The sequence below is a fragment of the Pleurodeles waltl genome, chromosome 3_1, assembly GCF_031143425.1.
Source record: "Pleurodeles waltl isolate 20211129_DDA chromosome 3_1, aPleWal1.hap1.20221129, whole genome shotgun sequence".
NCBI lineage: Eukaryota > Metazoa > Chordata > Amphibia > Caudata > Salamandridae > Pleurodeles > Pleurodeles waltl.
The window spans coordinates 1,319,605,460-1,319,624,760 of NC_090440.1; the positions used below are offsets into that span (position 1 = coordinate 1,319,605,460).

Genomic DNA, 19,301 nt, shown 5'->3' on the forward strand with positions numbered 1-19,301 from the left:
AAAAATTGATAAGCTGATGGTGAAGCGCTGCAGTTTTGTAAATTGTGAACATTGTGTCAAGCAAAGGTTCCATTAAAGAGTATCTCACGTTTTTTTGTACCTGTGGACCCTGTACTGTATCTAGCAATACTCCTTTCACTCTGGCAGTGATCTTTATTTCTTGGCTTTAGCGCTGTCATAGGGCGGCGGCTTCTGAGTTTCTCAGGTACTTGAGCGTTTCTGGGTATGCCAGTATTAGCTTGCCCCAGCAATGGAGTGTCAGAGCAGACTATGATGCACTTCGTGTTTGTAAGTAAATTTTATAATCCTTAATTTATTTTATTTTATTTATCAAGCCAAAATTTAAAGCCTTTTTGAGGTTCAGGGTGTGTAGGAACGTCCTGTTTTATCTTCAACTTTCAAGTAGCTCTGATATTTGTCATAGTATTTACACTTTTTTTAAAGAAGCGGAAAGATGCAGGAGATTGATGTAAGATTAGGCACAATATTAGTTTTCATATCTGTGGGTATGGGCCAACTTATAAATGTTTATGGTTGTGGGAGGTGCCTTAAGTTGATAGTGATCACTGAGGGAAAGTAGTGGTTATTACAATTTGCCCAGTGTACTTGGTACTGTGTACTTATTTATCATTTTATTTCAGGTAGATATTGATTGATTTGATGTAAGGATGTTCTAATATTGTGGATGTCATTTAGGGGGTCACATAAAACTTGGGACCGCTGGCACTGTCCTTGTGACATCTGCCTTCAAAGGTGGAAAGATCATGGCCAAGAACACAGGGTAGGCTCCCTCTTAAGGGCATTGGAGTTCTCTGTCCTTGTTTCCATTGCATTATTTAGTACGCTAATATTATGTACTACTAGTGTAATAAAAATGGAGTATCAGAGCAGGAATGGAACATTCACTGGCAGCTGAGATAAGTAAAAAAATGCTTCAGATGTGTGCTGTGTTTACGTTGCAGACAGCATTTTATGTATAAGACAGAGTACATGACAATGGTAGAGAGACCAAGTGAGACTTATTATCAGTCAGTGAGTATGAGTGAGTCAGAGTCAGAAAGAATTCATAAGGATGATTGTGATGGAATGGGAATGGGAATCAGTGTGAGTGAAAATAAGTGTGAGCGAGAATGAGTGAAAGTGATTGACAGTGAGTGTAACTTGAGTGAGAATGAGTGAGAGTGAGAATGACTGTAACTAAGTATGAGTGAGACGGTATGACTAAGAGCAAATGTGAGTGTGAATGAGTGAGTGAGCCAGAGTGAAAATTAGTGAGATTAAGTGAGAACGTGTGAGTGAGTGTATGCCAATGTAGAGAGTGTAAGTGAGAGAACAATTGAGTAGAAGTGAGTGAGTTGGAATGAGGGAGTTGGAATGAAGGAGAATGTTTGAATGAGAGTAAGAGTGACTGAAAGACAGTGACAAAGAATGAATGAGTTTAAGGGAATGGGAATAAGTGAGAGTGAGTGGGAATGAGAATTAGTGAGAGAATGTAAGTGAACATTAGTGAGGCTGTGGTGTTATGCTTGTGGGTCTGCCATCAGCCATGACATACTGAAAGTAATTATTGGGGCAGCCATTGCAAAATGCTAACATTGGCTTACTGGGAGCAACTGTTAGCATGACAGGCACCTGTGGCAAAAAAGCTGACCCTTATATATTTGAGGTATTGCTGGCATATGTTACACCCAAGCCAAAGTTCGAAACGCTGCTGTATAAGGGGTAATTCTGGGCATAATGGACACCACATGGAAATACTGGCCCTGCTGTACTGGAGGTAATTATTGGTACATAGGACTCCCACAGAACCATGCTGGCTCAGGCACATTGAAGGTAGTTCATTGCATAAAGCAGGACAAATCTAACATATGGTCCCACTTTGGTGAACGCATAACAGTATTTTGTCCCTCACATAAAAGTTAATGTTTAACATAAGGCTCACCAATTAAATATGGATGTCACCAATGGCAAAATTCTGGTACTGGAATATTGAATTCGATTTTTAGCATGCAATGTACCAATGGCATATGTGGGCACCCATGTCAAAATGTTAAACGTGACACAATGGAGGCAATTTTTGAGAAATGCGGGACACCCACAGCACATTTTGAAAAAAATAGGTTTAACTCCTAGATTAGCTTAGCACCCCGCCAAATATTTAACAATGTCCCTTCAGTAGCCTATTGCTTTTTTGCAAATCTATGTGAAAATTGTGCTTTAAAATGCACTATTTAACCCCTGTCGAACCGCTGTAAAAGAGGTTGGGAGCATTTGCGTCACTTGCTTGTTCCAGTTCAGGGCAAGCATTATGACCCAACACTCTCAAAGATCACCCGCCACCACTGCAAAGAGAAAAGGTAAAAAGAATCTTGATCAGCACTGTTTACTTGCTGCAGCTTCCACCGAAGCCGGGCCATTACCCTTTAGTTTTTGTAAAATAAATAAATTCAGCAGTGCAAAGTGTACTCTTCAGATTAAGTAAAAATGAGCTAAGAACAAACACTTTTTAAACAAGTTATTGCCACGTGTCATCGTTGTGAATAAAATGAAATGATGTTTTGAATACAACTATCGCCTCTGTGCTTCGCCTTGTGAATTAACATAAATCAAAATGTATTAGCAATAAGGGATAATTTAAGCTAATGACATAGTTCATATTCCATACACGGTCTATGTCGCTAATAAATGTTGGCATGGCTACTGTATTTTTTAATCTCTATTTTCCCCTCGCTGTGGTTTATCAGTATCTTTATTTTTGCAATACAGGGAGTGCAGAATTATTAGGCAAGTTGTATTTTTGAGGATTAATTTTATTATTGAACAACAACCATGTTCTCAATAAACCCAAAAAACTCATTAATATCAAAGCTGAATATTTTTGGAAGTAGTTTTTAGTTTGTTTTTAGTTTTAGCTATGTTAGGGGGATATCTGTGTGTGCAGGTGACTATTACTGTGCATAATTATTAGGCAACTTAACAAAAATCAAATATATACCCATTTCAATTATTTATTATTACCAGTGAAACCAATATAACATCTCAACATTCACAAATATACATTTCTGACATTCAAAAACAAAACAAAAACAAATCAGTGACCAATATAGCCACCTTTCTTTGCAAGGACCCTCAAAAGCCTGCCATCCATGGATTCTGTCAGTGTTTTGATCTGTTCACCATCAACATTGCGTGCAGCAGCAACCACAGCCTCCCAGACACTGTTCAGAGAGGTGTACTGTTTTCCCTCCTTGTAAATCTCACATTTGATGATGGACCACAGGTTCTCAATGGGGTTCAGATCAGGTGAACAAGGAGGCCATGTCATTAGATTTCCTTCTTTTATACCCTTTCTTGCCAGCCACGCTGTGGAGTACTTGGACGCGTGTGATGGAGCATTGCCCTGCATGAAAATCATGTTTTTCTTGAAGGATGCAGGCTTCTTCCTGTACCACTGCTTGAAGAAGGTGTCTTCCAGGAACTGGCAGTAGGACTGGGAGTTGAGCTTGACTCCATCCTCAACCCGAAAAGGCCCCACAAGCTCATCTTTGATGATACCAGCCCAAACCAGTACTCCACCTCCACCTTGCTGGCGTCTGAGTCGGACTGGAGCTCTCTGCCCTTTACCAATCCAGCCACGGGCCCATCCATCTGGCCCATCAAGACTCACTCTCATTTCATCAGTCCATAAAACCTTAGAAAAATCAGTCTTGAGATATTTCTTGGCCCAGTCTTGACGTTTCAGCTTGTGTGTCTTGTTCAGTGGTGGTCGTCTTTCAGCCTTTATTACCTTGGCCATGTCTCAGAGTATTGCACACCTTGTGCTTTTGGGCACTCCAGTGATGTTGCAGCTCTGAAATATGGCCAAACTGGTGGCAAGTGGCATCGTGGCAGCTGCACGCTTGACTTTTCTCAGTTCATGGGCAGTTATTTTGCGCCTTGTTTTTTCCACACGCTTCTTGCGACCCTGTTGACTATTTTGAATGAAACGCTTGATTGTTCGATGATCACGCTTCAGAAGCTTTGCAATTTTAAGAGTGCTGCATCCCTCTGCAAGATATCTCACTATTTTTGACTTTTCTGAGCCTGTCAAGTCCTTCTTTTGACCCATTTTGCCAAAGGAAAGGAAGTTGCCTAATAATTATGCACACCTGATATAGGGTGTTGATGTCATTAGACCACACCCCTTCTCATTACAGAGATGCACATCACCTAATATGCTTAATTGGTAGTAGGCTTTCGAGCCTATACAGCTTGGAGTAAGACAACATGCATAAAGAGGATGATGTGGTCAAAATACTCATTTGCCTAATAATTCTGCACTCCCTGTATATTTCAGGAACTACTTTAGCTTCTTCAGATAAACCCACAGTTTTTCATGTAGTACAAAGACAAATGGGTAATATTCCCCCGACATATCATGTCAGTACCCTAAATTAGGCTGTGTTATTGTATTAATTACACATGTTTTGACATGTTGAAGTTCCTTCAACTTTGTCAATTATTGTGATGTCATCAAGGATTATGGTTATGCGGACATCACTTCATGGGATAATGCAGGTTCAATGTTATTATGAAGCCATTTCATGTTATGTCATTAAGGTCAATGGGTGTGCGAAGTCACTTGCTATACCCGTTGTTTTTTGGTAACCAAAGTTAATGTGTAACCATTGGATGCAAATAGATAATGCACCATTTACCCTTGAGACCTGGATATGCAATTATTGTTAAAATAAATAATTTTATATGACGTGCCTGGAGCCCAAGATAATTTGATCTCTGTTGTAAAGTTAAGCACTTTAAAAGTTTTAATAATAATTTCCAAACTGCAATGTTGCACCAAGTAACTCGCTGTGTTGATCATATATCCCTACTAGGTGAAAATAACCTTTGCCTAGTCTAGTTCAGTTATCTGGTACGATGTACTCTGCTCTCATCTTTGAAAATATTAAAAACCAAGCCCAAAAATCTTTCGGCTCTTTACATGCCATAGAAAAAAATCCACTTTTGTTTATGACGCATCTATGTTTTGCAATTGCAAATTTCTTTAAGTGTTGCTTTATATTCCTTGTAATTAACATGCTACTACAAGCACATTGGCGAGAAAAATTTCTGTATTTTCTTGTTTCGAATGGATATATTGTTGCGTGTGAAAAACACATCTGTGCATATTTTCCAGTGATCCATTTCTCAGTCAAGTTTCAAGTGTTTCGAAAACAGTAATTCTTCAATACAGGAAACGCCAGATTTTTGCGTTGTTCCCCTGATTTTTTAAAATTAAACAGCTGGTATTTCTGGACATCTGGGAACTGAGAGGCTGCTAACTAACCTGTCATTGTATATGTGATACCCATCAGACAGGGTTCCTGATTGGGAAAGCGTAATTTACAGGGTTGACTTTTGTTGCAAAGTCATCCTTTTGCCCTGTTCACACCCATTATTTTTGCTGAATGGCACTGATGGTAACTGACTCTGACTGTGCCCTGGGAGCTGCTAGCCAGGCCCAGTCCAGTGCCATGTTTAAACATGCACATGTAGCAGAGTACACATGGTATTACGGTACCCTTACAATTGGCCTGACAGACCCTGTAATTCCCTAGTAGATAATAGGGCATGGAGATTGGACACCCAACAGAATTTCTCACTTGTATGTGTGCACTGCTGTGTGCTTTCTGTTATTTTAAACGCAGGCCTGCCTTGCAGCCTGTCTTTAAAAGTCACATTTTTACCATTTGCATTACAGCCTCTATAAGTCCCTAGTAGATAACAGGGCAAGGGGGTGCCAACTACCAATAAGACCCTAGTAGATAATAGGGCATGGAAGTTAGAGGCCCAGCAGATTTGCTGCCCTTTGCATGTGGGCACTGCTGGATGTTTTATGTCATTTTTAAATGCAGCCTGACTATGCAGACTGCATTTAAATGAATATGGTTTCCCAATTCGATTTTGGTGGTATGGCCACTTCAAAACTGATACTCTATATTATTGTTACATACTAGGTACCCCCAGAGTCTCCCCTAGGTCTCACAGGGGTGAGGGGTCATGTAACTGTGAGCAGAGTCCTTATGAAAGATGTTTTATAAACCCTGGTGAGGGAAAACTGCTCATTTCATTTTTTCCCTCATTGTAGACACTGGGCCCCATAGGCTAACATTGCAATATTGTATTTGACTGTAAATACTGTTAGGAGAGGCAAAGAAATGTCATTCCAGGACCTAAAAGATTTGTTTTGATAGATCCAGCAATTTACCATTGGTGAATTTATCATAACTTGTGCACAAAGGAAGTTATGAGTCTTTTTGTTTTTGTAAGCCAAAAAAATGAACAAAAGCCACACTTGGAGTTGGTTTAGTTAGCTCTGACTGATCTGCTGAAATTTCAGCCATCAAGGATTTTGGAAGAATTGTGCTTTCTGGGACAGGAATATGCCACAATTTGGAGGAAATGGTCATGCACCTGGGTGTCACCCTGCAATCTATTAGTCAAGGATGACACCCGTCCTGATAGCCAGGAGCTGTGAATAAATATGTGAGAGGTGCCTAGCCTCTCAGTTCTGCTGCCTGAAATTACAAGAGAATAAAGGACTGTCCTGCTGGAATCTGGATATGCACCCTTGGCCTGCACTTCTGAGCAAACTGCACCTGCTGCACAATCTGGTACTACATCCCTGGGGACTGTGCCTTGCTTCAAGAGGGAATCAGAATTGGTCTCCCTGCAGCTACAGGTTAACAGAGCTTCACCTGCATCATCTCCAACAAGAGTCCCCAGCCTGGTGGGCATCCAGTGGACTTTCAAGTACTTGGCCTGATGCATTGTGGGAATCGTGGTCTCAACTTTTGAAGGCCGATCCAGGAGGTTCGAGATCCTTGGAATTGTGTTTTGAACCCTTTAAACCTGCAAGGAGGACTCCAGGAAACACCTCCGGAAGTTTGGAGAAGTTTGGAGAATTTTGGTTAAAAAGCTCCAGGAGGTGCCCGACTCGACCCAGGAAGTCGAGCCGGCGAACCCTCGCCGCATTGCTGGGATTTAAAGTTCGCCCTGCTGAAAAGCTCCAGAGGTCCGACTTCCAGGATTTGATTGGCCGCTCACTGAAAACAAAGCTGGTGAACCCTCACCAAATCCAGCTTGGTGAACAGCAACCAGGGCCCTTGGGATAAAAAGCTCCAGAAAAGATTTCAAGTATGAAGGTAAAAGTTTGACCAAGGCCTCCCGCTTAGTGTATTCAACCAAGGCTCCATTGTGGTTGGCCTCAAATTTTGCCTTTGGCCCAGTCTACTGCATCCAGATGTCCCATTTTGGGGCTTTGTGTTTCTAAGCACTAAAAAGTGTTTATTGTTTGATAATTCATATCTCCAGTTTCCTACATTGGATTTTTGTGATTTTGGTGTCTATTGTCTCAGTAAATTAGCCCCTTGCTCATCCCTTGGTAGCTGTAATCGAGCGGGCAGGCCTAACTTAGGAGACAAGAGTGTAAAGCATTTAAAAACACCAGTACAGTAAATAATTAAGACACAACACACAAAAAACTCACACCAATCATGCTGCAGAAGAACAGGGACGTGCTGCAGACCATCAAGTTAGGTGCGTGTTTTTTTAATATTTACATTGGTGTGTACGTTATGTGTGTATTTTATATGTGTAGTTTTATGTGTGTGTGTTTTGTGCCCCTCCAATTTAATTTGCTACCAGGTGTAATGTACTAAGAAAGGGGACTGCAAAGAGCAGTCGTCATATTGAGAACGGGGGTCTCTACAAGCAAAAACCCACTGTAGATATTGAATACCATTGACCCACGACAGCAGGAGCCTTCAGTATAATGCTAACTTTTTTGACTATTGACTGAAATATGGATGAATGATCTCATCTAAGGTGCCGAACAATTTCAGTCTTCAGCGTATACGTGCATACACATCTCTCTGCACTGAGTGATAGGGAGGAAAAACAATGCTGTTCTCAAAACCGATGTGGATTGACTTTATTGCATATAGGGTAATTACAGACACAGAGAAGCAGCGCTGGATTTCACAAATTCAGTATTATTTAACCTATTTGTAGATGCACACTTCAGACCTGACTGTGTTCTCTAGAGCAGCCAACCTGCCACATTCACATTAAACCACCCACAAGAAAATACAGAATACTGTGTGGACTTTGAAGGGAGCAGTAGTGACACCCTCTACCAGCAGAATCCTGAGATGAGTCAGCCTCGTGATGCAAGGATTATTTTGCCAATCTCTAGGGGAGTACTACCAGAGACATAACTTTCAGCAAAAAATCTGTTTAATGCTGAAACCCGTAGTTCGTTGAAGTGGTCACTGGCAGGTGCATGAAAACTGCAATATTATCAGACAACATTTTAAAAGAATCAGCCCTAGACTCTATCTTAAAGCATCCTTTTGGGATTAAATTATCAGTATTGATTACTGAGGTGAACACAGGACAGACCTTATCAGAAATGACGTTTGTAAGAACTCATTTGATGGGGACAGAGGAGAAGTTAGCGAAAACAGAAAAAACTATTACTATGGCAGTCAACTGGGAGCAGGACTACTTTCATATGCAAAGGATACTCTCTGAGCTGGAGTACAGGAATCACAGAAAAAAACTGCACTTTTCAGAAGTCCTGGAGAAAATGGAGAACAGTGACATGTCTGCCCTATTGAAATGGCTCTTGTTAGAAATAAAATGCCTGATTTCTGATTTACCCATGTAAATGCAGCTCACCCAAAAATTCTGGGTGCAAGCTAAATACTCAGAGTCAAATTATAGTATGTGTCTCTATGGATCAACAGGGGCATCAGATACTCCAAGAAGCAAAGCGAAAAGGTGCCTTCATATCGGCGATCCTAAAATCTTTGACTTCCAAGACTTCTCATATTAAATGTGACATAAGAGGAAACGCTTTCTAGCTCTGTAGGAAGGGCATAACAGAAATGAGGTCCAGTATGTTCTTCCGGAACTTGCCACTATCCTGATAACATGTGACATTTGCAAAATGGAATTTAATGACCCAGACCAGCTGAAAGGCTTATTGGATGCATGGAGCCGATGGACAATTCATAGCTGTGCCCCGACTTCATGTCCTCCCCATGTGCACTTGAAGAGTCACATTAATGTGGTGGAAAAAGAGTGCCTTAAGGAGATCACGAGGCACTGGGCAATGGGGAAAAATGTAAGCAGTGTCACCAACATTCCAATGCCTGTGCAAAAAAAGATACAACCTAAGTAGGCAGTTTTCCAGTTTTGTCCCACTTTCAGCTTTAATTTTTGAGTGTGAGGCTTCTGCAGGCTCAAGAAAATAATGTCTCAAATTCACAAACCATTGATCAGCTGCAACATCAAACGTACCATGCAGAATGATTATGAACTTCAAAAATGTTTCTAAGACCAAGATAAAGTTGTTTACCAAGTAAAACTGATAAGCTTTACTTAATGAGTGCTGCATCGCCGTCAGCCTGAAAAGCTGCCAAGGGCACAATCACTCACTCTTCAGGGAAATATATTGACTTTTAGATTTGCAATTTTTTATATTTCATTTCACACTTAAGAAATATTGATCCCTTTAAACTGACTTTTGTTGATTTGGTATCATGATAACCATTACATTCAATTTGATTTAACACATTTGTTTGGAAGTGCTGTCTTATTTATTTCTTCAATCTATTTTGTTGGTGTTCAATCCTATACCCATTTTCGCTGAGGGAAGTCTGCTTTATTGTGCCAAGCAACCAAGGGTAAGAACAATACTTCTTCCAGAAAACTTATTTTGCTTTTACAGGTAGATTGTTTTACTTTGTAGGAACTCAGGTGCAGCTTAAATCTAGACTAAGGCTTGCCTCTAGTTTATCAATCCAGTTTACTACAGTCATAAAAGCCTTTCTTAAGAAAAATCATCATCTGCAGCCATTCTTACCCTAGACAATAATGCATGAGTGAAACTGTACCACCTGGGTATAATTTCCTCCATCAATCAAGATTTGGAAGGACAGGGTTCATGAGAAAACAGACATTTGAAATTTGTAATAGAGATTAAGAATTGTTAAACAATATGGTATTCTCAAGATGCTTTATGGACATTCCTAAACACTTCAGAACTTTCCTCTTCCACCTTGCTGCTGTGGACAAATGCTACAGTGTATCGAGTGTTCGACACTGAGCAATAATAATAAAGGGAAGATGAACAGAAGGTAATATGAATAAAGTTGGACCTGCAGCCATTTCTAGACACAACACTGTCTGGTCATCCACATTTGTTTGATTAGAAACTGAACTGAACAGTAATATATGGAGTGGTGTCATATGTTGCCTCTGCTTCAAACATCCAATGCCTCAAACACTGATTGAACAACATCCAGACTTGGTTGTCCAGTGCCAACCTAAATTTCAATACAATCAAGATAGAATGCCTATTATTTGTCAAGAACAAGATCCAGTACAAACCTGGCTTCGAACTCAAACTCTCACCAAATAGCACATCACTTGGAATCATCCTGGACACCAACGTTTCCCTCACCGAACACATTGCTAAAAACAAAGAGGGTCTGGTACCAGCTCTCTCTTCAAAAGAAAGTCAAACTGTTTCTTCAAGAAAGCGACTTTTGAACTACTCTTCAAACCCTTGTACTCCTGCATCTGGATGGCGGTAATGCCCATCTTTATTGCCTTCCAGACTCCACACTGGCACTCCTTAGGCACTTCCTACATGTTACAGCATATTTCATCCAGGGTCTGATGATCACATCAACCCTAACATAATAGAACACCACTGGCTGCCCTTGATAGCCTGCACCATCTTCAAAACCAGTTGCAACATTTATACAGCTATCACAGCCATCCCCCTTGCTTACCATCTCTGGGGGGGTCTTAGCACACCGGGAGCAGGAACACTGCCAGATTGCAGAGGAAGAATTGTGAAAAATAGAAAAAAAAGACAGCAGGCCTTTTCTAACGACACACCCACTGTCTGAAACAATATCCACACATCTATCTGGACTTCCCCAAAGCTGCTCCAGTTCAGGAAGGAGTTGAAGCCTCACTTCTTCAAAGAATACTATATCACAATCTATTACCCGTACACACCTCAGCTTCATCGCCTATTACTCACAGACTTAAAGCTTGTCTTTTACCATGTACAGTGCTTCAGTGCATTTTGGCTAGGTTTGCACAGTAGAAAACAAAAGGAACTACAGTTTACAGTTCAAATATTTCAAAGTACTTACAAAGTCAGCATCCATCCTTGTAGCTTGCAAAGTCCACCTGGAGCCCTGAAAAACATAATTGAATACTCTTATGTCCATGTTCCTGATCTAACACTGTGCATTTTGAGCCACTGAATAATGGGTTTAATCTCCTTTGTCCTTGAGGTCTCCCATTAAAGCCATTAAAGCTCTTTTCAGGACAAAGACACAGGTTAAAAAATAATGTGCACATGACATTCTAAAATATTGTTGTTTTGCCACAGATTAACTGAACTCATGTTCTTGTAACAGGGGAGTTTGCGTGTGTACAATTTGGTCCCTGTTTCACAAAGTCAGGATTTGTAGTTTTTAAATGCACAATGTCACTTGCTACTGTGAAAATCAAAAGAATTGTTGGTTTTCCCAAAATAATGTCAAATTAGAATGGCATTCCCACACGTATCTACTCTTTAACTTACATGAAAATGTGCCAAATGTAAGTGGTGCAATGATTGTGGGGCAGCGCATAAATGCCCCCCCCCCCCCTTTATTTCATTTTTATGGCAGGAAGGGAAGTTTTCAATAGGAAATTCATTATCTGGTGGAGGAAAGACAAACAGTGAAATTTAACAGTAACTTCTACCCTGGTGCATAATGTAGGCAATCTACAAAATGAGTCTCCATCTAACACAGTTTTCTCAGGCAAGTAGCTTTGGGTTTTGTGAATTAGGTGAAAGTCAACAATCCCTGCACGTTGTAGGCATAGAGGTATACCTCAATGGAGCTTTAACGGTGCTCGTGTGCGTCGGACAGCTCCCAGCCCTTATCGCACACAAGCCAGAAAATTCCTCTGGCGTCCGCACCAGAGGGATTTCCCGCTGCCAAAAAACAGCCTCAGGAGGTGGGGAACCTCCCAAACCTGTTTTTTGGTTTTCAGGGATATGACGATCTGTGCGTGCCTGGCACCTTGATGCAACTTCTCTGAAAACTAAAGTGAAATAATCCGATCAGCTAATTTAATTTTCTCTGCATAGGTGCTCATGGGGCTTTCTCAGCCCCACAAGTACCAATCCAGATGGGAGAGGTATCGTTGGAACGGAGAGAATCTCCCTTTTCAATCCTCAAACAAGGATCCACTCCACTGGACATTAGAGAGAGAGAGTGGCTTCACGGGCAAGGGCTTTTGCTCCCCCTATATTTTTTGGGCACAATTCAGTCTTTCTGTCCCCCTCCCGGGGGGCACTGGCCCCTAATCTTCCCTCCCGGGGGAACAAAGAGCCCACTAGGCACCAGTTCTTTTTTTTGTTTAGGAAAGGGGGGAGGCTGCCCAGAGTGGGCACGGCAATGCCCCCCCCAAAATAATAGGCAGAGTCCTTCTGCCCCACCAGGGGGGCAGAAAGCCACTAGGGACTTTTTTTGGTTAGTGTAGGGGTGGAGGGTGTCCATAATGTGCATGACAATACCCCCACTCGTCCCAAAAAAAGGCCACAGTCATGCTCCCCCCGAATAAATGGGGCCAAAGTCTTTCTGCCCCCTGGGGGGGCAGATGGGTTAATAACCCCATCCCCCCCTCGGAGGGGAGACAGCCCTCTAGACCTCCGGGAATAAAACAAATCAGAGGTGTGGGGGCGGCTCACTCCATGGGCAGGGTTATGTCCCCCACTCCAAATGAAGGGGGTAACAGTCTTTCTGCCTCCCTGTCATCTAAAGCATCTCATCCCAATGGCAAGCAAGAGGACATTTGACTCTTTTAGGTTTTGATTTTGCATATGAGTCAAGGTAACTTGGCTAACTCCCAATATCATCCCACTTGCAATGATGAGTGGCTGCACTTTTTGTACTTGGGTATGCTGCCACCTGGAAAACCCTATCAGACCCAGACACTTCTGAAAACTAAACATCTGCGGGAGTCCAGGTTGGTGTGCTTCACATGCACCCCACACAATTTTCTGACCCACAATGCCATTCAAACCTCCAACTTTGCCTGAAATCATGCATTTTCCCTACATTTTTGTTATGGAAACTTCTGGAATCTGCATGAATCCACAAAATTCCTAACACCTAACCTTGCCCCATCTGTACCGATAAACATTCTTCTCCATTTGTTTGGGTGCCCAAAGCAGAGTGAGCCTAGAAATGTACACCTGCCCTTTTAGACCTGCATTGGTTCCCCCTCAATTTCTTTATGTGTTTGGGTCTTCCCTGTCGCAGGCACTTGGCCTACCTACACAAGTGAGGTATCATTTTTAATAGGAGACCAAGAGGGACGCTGGGTGGTAGGACATTTGTGCTGGTGCAGTGATCACACACAGAAATGAATGTGATGAAAATTTGATTTTTTTTTAGCTAAATTTGGGGTTTTCAGGGGATTCTGGGTAAGAAAATGTTGGAGGATCCTTGCAAGTAACACCTCCCTGGATTCCCTGTGGTGTCTAGTTTTCAGACATGTCTGAGTTTGGTAGTTTCTCTAGAAGGCCACGCAGCTCAGACCAAAAATGCAGGTGTCCCCTTGCAAAAACAGGTCATTTTGTGAAAGATCATTTTGATGTCTCCACAATATGTTTTGGGCCCCTCCCTGTTGCGGGCACTTGGCCCACTCGCACAAGTGAGGTAGCATTTTTATCAGGAGACCTAGGGGAATGCTGAGTAGAAGATAGTTTGTGGCTCCCCTCAGATTCCAGGACTTTCCATCACAGAAATGTGAGTAAAATGTGTCTTTTTTGCCAAAGTTGGAGGTTTGCAAGGGATTATCGGTAACAGAACCTTGTGAGAGCCCCACAAAGCACCCCATCTTGGATTCCCCGGCATGCCTAATTTTCAAAACCTGTACAGGTTTGCTAGGTTTTCCTAGTTGTCTCCTGAGCTAGGGCCCAAAACCCAGAGCTAGGCACATTGCAAAAAAAGGGCCCATCACAGAAATATGAGGAAAATGTGATTTGTAGACACATTTTGAGGTTTGCAAGGGCTTCTGGGTATCAGAAGTTGGTGAGAGCTACACAAGTCACCACATCTTGGGTTCCCCTGTGTGTCTAGTTTTCAAACTGTACAGGTTTGCTAGGTTTCCCTAGGGCCGACTGAGTTATAACCCACACTTCACAGCTAGGTCAGTTTTGGGTGAAAAAATGTGATGTGTCCACATTGCGTTTTCATTTGATTCCAGTTGCAGGCCCTAGGCCTACCCACACAGTGAGGGACCATTTTTATTAGTAGACCTGGGTGAATGCAATTTGAAAGGAAGTTTGTAGTTCATTCATATTTCAGAACTTTCCATCACAGAAATGTGCAGAAAATGTGTTTTTTAGACAACTTTTGAGGTTTTGCAAGAGATTCTGGGCAACAGAACCTGGTGAAAGTCACACAAGTCTCCACATCCTGAATTCCTATAGGTGTCTAGCTTTAAAAACTGTACAGGTTTGCTAGGTTTCCCTATGTGCTGGTTGAGCTAGAGCCCAAAATCCACAGCTAGGCACATTGTAAATAAAGGGTCCGTTTTTGGTGGGCAAATGTGCAGTGTCCATGTTGCGTTTTGGCCCATTTCCTGTTGCGGGCACTACGCCTACCCAAACAAGTGAGGTACCATTTGTATAAGAAGACAGAGGGGCAGACAGAATCGTAAAAAGTGTTATTACTAATTGTCTTTCTATGCATTTGGTCCTTCCAAATGCAAGACAGTGTGTAAGAAAGAGGTCATTTTTGAGAAATGCCCTTTAATTCACAGGCTTTTATGGGTACCCCCAAATTCAGACATATGCAAATAACCACTGCTTTTAAACTCCATATTTTGTGGCCATTTTGGCAATACATAGGTTTCGTTGATATCTACTTTTCACTCTTTACATTTTACCAGATGAATTACCGTTTACCCAGTACAAAATGAAAAACCTTTGCAAGGTGCAGCTCAGTTATTAGCTCTAGGTACCTTGGGTTCTTGGTGAACCTAAAAGCCCTATACATCCAAGCAACCAGAAGGGTCCAGCAAACATATCAGTATATTGCTTTCAAAACTCTGCCGTAGTTAGAAGAAGTTACAGATGAAAAGGTAGACACAAATGGCTGTTATTTTCAATATTTATTCCAACTGTTTCTTTCTATGGGAAATCCTTGAAAGAGCTACACAAATGACCCGTTGCTGAATTCAGAGTTCTGTCTACTTTCCAGAAATGTATAGCTTTCCAGGCTGTACTATTGGTTTCATACCTATTTCTACCACTAACTGGACAAAGGTTGAAAGCACAAAAAATAGGAAAATCGGCTATCTCCCAGTAAAATGCCAAAACTGTGTTGAAAAATGTGGTTGTCTGCCTATCCTGAAAGCTGGTAATTTTAAGACCGCAAGCTCTTCATTGATGCCATTTGCAGTGGAAAAAACAGATGCTTTCTTCTACAGCACTTTATTTCCATTTTTCCCCCAAAAAAACTCACATTTGGCTGTATTTTGGCTACTTTCGGTCACCCTGTGGGGAATCCACAAACCTTGGGTACCTTTAGAATCCCCAGGATGCTGGAAAAAAAGGATGTAGATTTGGCTTGGATGGATGTGGACAAAATGTTATGGGGTCTAAGCTCAAACTAGCCCAAATAGCCAAAAAAAGGGCTCAACACCGGAGGGGGGAGGCCTAGCAGCAAAAAGGTGAAATAATAAGGTCTTAATTATTTAGATTGTATTCCGAAGCTAATTATTAACATACTGCCTTGCTTTCATTAGAGGATATGCATTTTCATACAGCATTCCAAAGGAATATTATCATAAGAGAAAAAGTTTATATTTTAACCTCTGATCATTGTACCTATTTATGGAACCTTTTTATTACACTCTACATATGTCTCAATAACATTTCTTAATGTTTCCCTAAGTATAGAAATCAGGTCACTCTAAGTCCACTTTAGTTGTTCCTTCTCTGTGGGTTCAGTAAAACCCCCAATTTCCGTAACAAGCAAATAGTTTGTCATATATAGAGCGGCCCTACTTTATAGCAAATACAATGCAAATGCCATGCTCCTACTTATAACCATACAATTCTCCAGTTGTGGCTAAATTAGAATTAGAATTGTACCTTTTACAAGTACTCACCTTCTCGCCACATGTTTGCATAAATATACATTTTCACGTATTTGTGAAGTTCTTAATATTGGTGTTAACCAGCTGAGTTTTTACTTAAACACCATTTTCGCAAAACTATGTTCAGAACCTGAGACTCTTAAGCAGCTTTATTTAATATAACTACCACCAACAATGTTCCTTCAATGTGAAGAGATCTAATTTCCAAACATAGTTTCATTACCTGTTGATCAAACAGAGCCCAAAACATTGGCAGTGGAATGTATAGGAACAGCACTCGTGTTACCATTTTTATTTCCTTAATAAGTTTCTTCTAAAGTAAACAAAAAGGAAGAAAAGAACATTATTGATTGATTCTAGAACTGTGTTCGTTTTGTACATATCGGTTTCAGGAAGCAGGTTTATTAAACATTGCAATTTGAATGATGTTTAACAATACTGAGTTTTTAACATCAACCTGCTACAATATCAACTGCACAATTTTGACTTGCACTGTATTGTCAATATAAATATAGTTGGTATACATTTGCCATTCTCAACTCCACATCTATCGAGCTATATAGTGTCAAGGTAAGAATATGTGCACATCCTAAAATGGGTGAAGAACACAATGTAAAGTTACCCTAGATTTCACTAGCTGCAGATTTACGGTAAGCTTTATAACAAAAAAAGGGGACTTAAACTCGGCTTATTACTTAGCAGCCAGCAAAGAGATTTTAGGTGGGTGGGTAAATACATGCTTTTTCAGTCCCAGAATCTTGGGGGCTTTGGTGGTGTTTGGAATGCTTTGAAGATGCTGACAAGATAGTAGAGGGCCAAAAAAAAGTTAAGCATCATCGTCTGAACTAAATTTTTGCAAAAATCGGAGAAGAGCAGAGGGCTGATTTTCCTAGCTGTTTATATGTTCTATAAAGTAGAGTTGAGAATCAAAATTACTTCTTGATTAGGAGATGATCGGATGTGACTGGGGAACGCAAATCACCCTCTATTGCTCTTTATTTTTACTTTTTAGAGAAGAGCCAAAGATGGCAACCTCTGGCTTTTCAAAGTTTAATCTTAAAGAATTGACATCCATCCAGGATGCAATATTCACATTCAATCTCGGAACTGGTATTGGCGAAACATTTTATCAACATTTAGGTACTGTACTGCAGTTAGGAAAGGTTTGACAGTCCCACTCTTTCCCATACATGCCTTCTCCCATTTTTCACAAAATGTCACAATGACTCATCAAAAATTAGACGAAAAACAAAAACATTATAAATACTTTTAATGATGTTTTAGCCGCCAACTCCAAACTTCTTACAAGATGGAAACTTTTTCTAGCTCCTGCATATTATATACATTTTCAAACGTTTGGCTTGTTTTTTATGTTTTTTTTTTTTACAAAAGGTGTCAATAATATTAATAAAGTTTCAAAACACAGTTTCAAAAACAGTGCCAGCTATTCTGAAAGTTAATAGCCAGCTACGCCCATGAGGTTCTTACTAGCATGTATAACCTTGGCAACTTTTGTAAAAGTTAAAAGTTTTCTTACATACAGCATTTGCCACAAAATCTAAATTGTTTTATATATTTAAATAAAATATTGTATATTTAAATTTAAATGTATATTTATTTGGTATGAATTTGTATAATTTCCCATGAAATTGCTAGAGTGAGAAAATGTATTTCATATCTTTCAAGCTACCATTTCAACTTTAAAAACCTCACAAAACAATTCTAGTGCTTAAATAAAGAAAAGTAATTTTCTAAAGGTGATTTGGAATTCATTGTTGCTGACTAGTTAAAAACGTTTATGTTACAAGGAAAGCGTCTTAGGAAAAACATGTGTTCCCTCACTAGGAGCAAATGCTTTTTGTAAAATATTTCATCAGTTCCTACCAGTCAGTTCTTTAGAACTTTTCCAATAAATGTAATTGGCAGTTCTGTTGACTTTCTCCTTGTGAGATCAGCAATAAGGCTTTCTATATCGTGTGTCTACCCCTAGTCTGACAATGCATAAGGGAACTGGACCATGAAAAAGCAAAATAAATTATTCCAAACAGTTAACAGATCAAAACCACTCCCTGTCCATTCTTGTATTGTTACATATTTTCATTACATTCAAGGTAATATTTAAGGAAATTCATGTCAGAATATATATTGGCTTGCATGTCTTGTCAAACGCAACCCTTTTGATTTAAAAAATTACATTTGTGTCTCTTTTTGAAAGATCATTGCATTTTATACAAAGTTTAATATACCTAAAAGTGGAACTCTCTGTTTTCCAAGACAAGGAAAAATGTAAATTTGTCTAAAAAAATCTATATTTCAGCTGGAAAAAACTACGAAATTGTGTTGTTGTGGGAGGTACGAGAATGTTCTTACCGGGTATTTATCAACAGCCCAATCTAGCCAGTGCTCCCTTTTCGGATGTACCCTTGAGCGATGCTTCCATCGGTTACCTATTGCAAACTAAAGACAGGAACATTTATGTTACAATAAATTGCTTTAGTTAAAATACTGTGCTACAGTATTCTTGAAGAACCAATGTGTTCATAAAATGTGCAGATAAAAAGCCAATGCAGATGTTTCTGCAGTCCAGAAGTTAACACATATCTCAAGAATTCTGTAAAAGGAAGAGGTGTAATGAACTTATAAATGTGTTATTTAGTACATTTTGTAATTATTGCAAGAAGGTTAATATTTCTCTGTTATAAAATATTAAATGATTTCTTCACCAGACTCATCGGGCATACATTAGTAACACACTTGGCTTACAAGCATAAAATTATTTTTGATCCATACTTCGATTAACTTCATACATTGGAAACAGGATGGTTTATTAAAGATGAAAATGGATTGTGAGGAGAGATTTAGGATGCATACACTTGGCAACAATGAATGACACAAAAGAATGAAATGACCCTCAAAATCATAACATTTTAAATAAAGCTGAAATGTGTTTGACAATGTCTCAATTAGTTATAGGGCACAAACTTCTTCCAAGATCAACAATTTGTTTTTTTAAAGGGGAATAAGGGTGTTTAAGCTAGAATATCCAAAGGTATTTTTGTTGTGGGTCT

At 40.1% G+C, this 19,301-nt stretch overlaps 1 protein-coding gene across 1 annotated transcript in view; it reads right to left on the reverse strand.

Annotated features, from left to right (window-relative positions):
* The window catches only part of SLC15A2 (solute carrier family 15 member 2), a 429,960-nt gene that overhangs the window by 206,023 nt on the left and 204,636 nt on the right, over positions 1-19,301 (reverse strand). The window contains exons 10-12 of the mRNA XM_069224674.1: positions 18,604-18,690; positions 16,457-16,546; positions 11,217-11,261 (exon numbers count right to left, since the gene is read on the reverse strand). Of these exons, the coding sequence (XP_069080775.1) occupies positions 11,217-11,261; positions 16,457-16,546; positions 18,604-18,690 (222 nt within the window). The remainder of the gene's footprint in view (positions 1-11,216; positions 11,262-16,456; positions 16,547-18,603; positions 18,691-19,301) is intronic.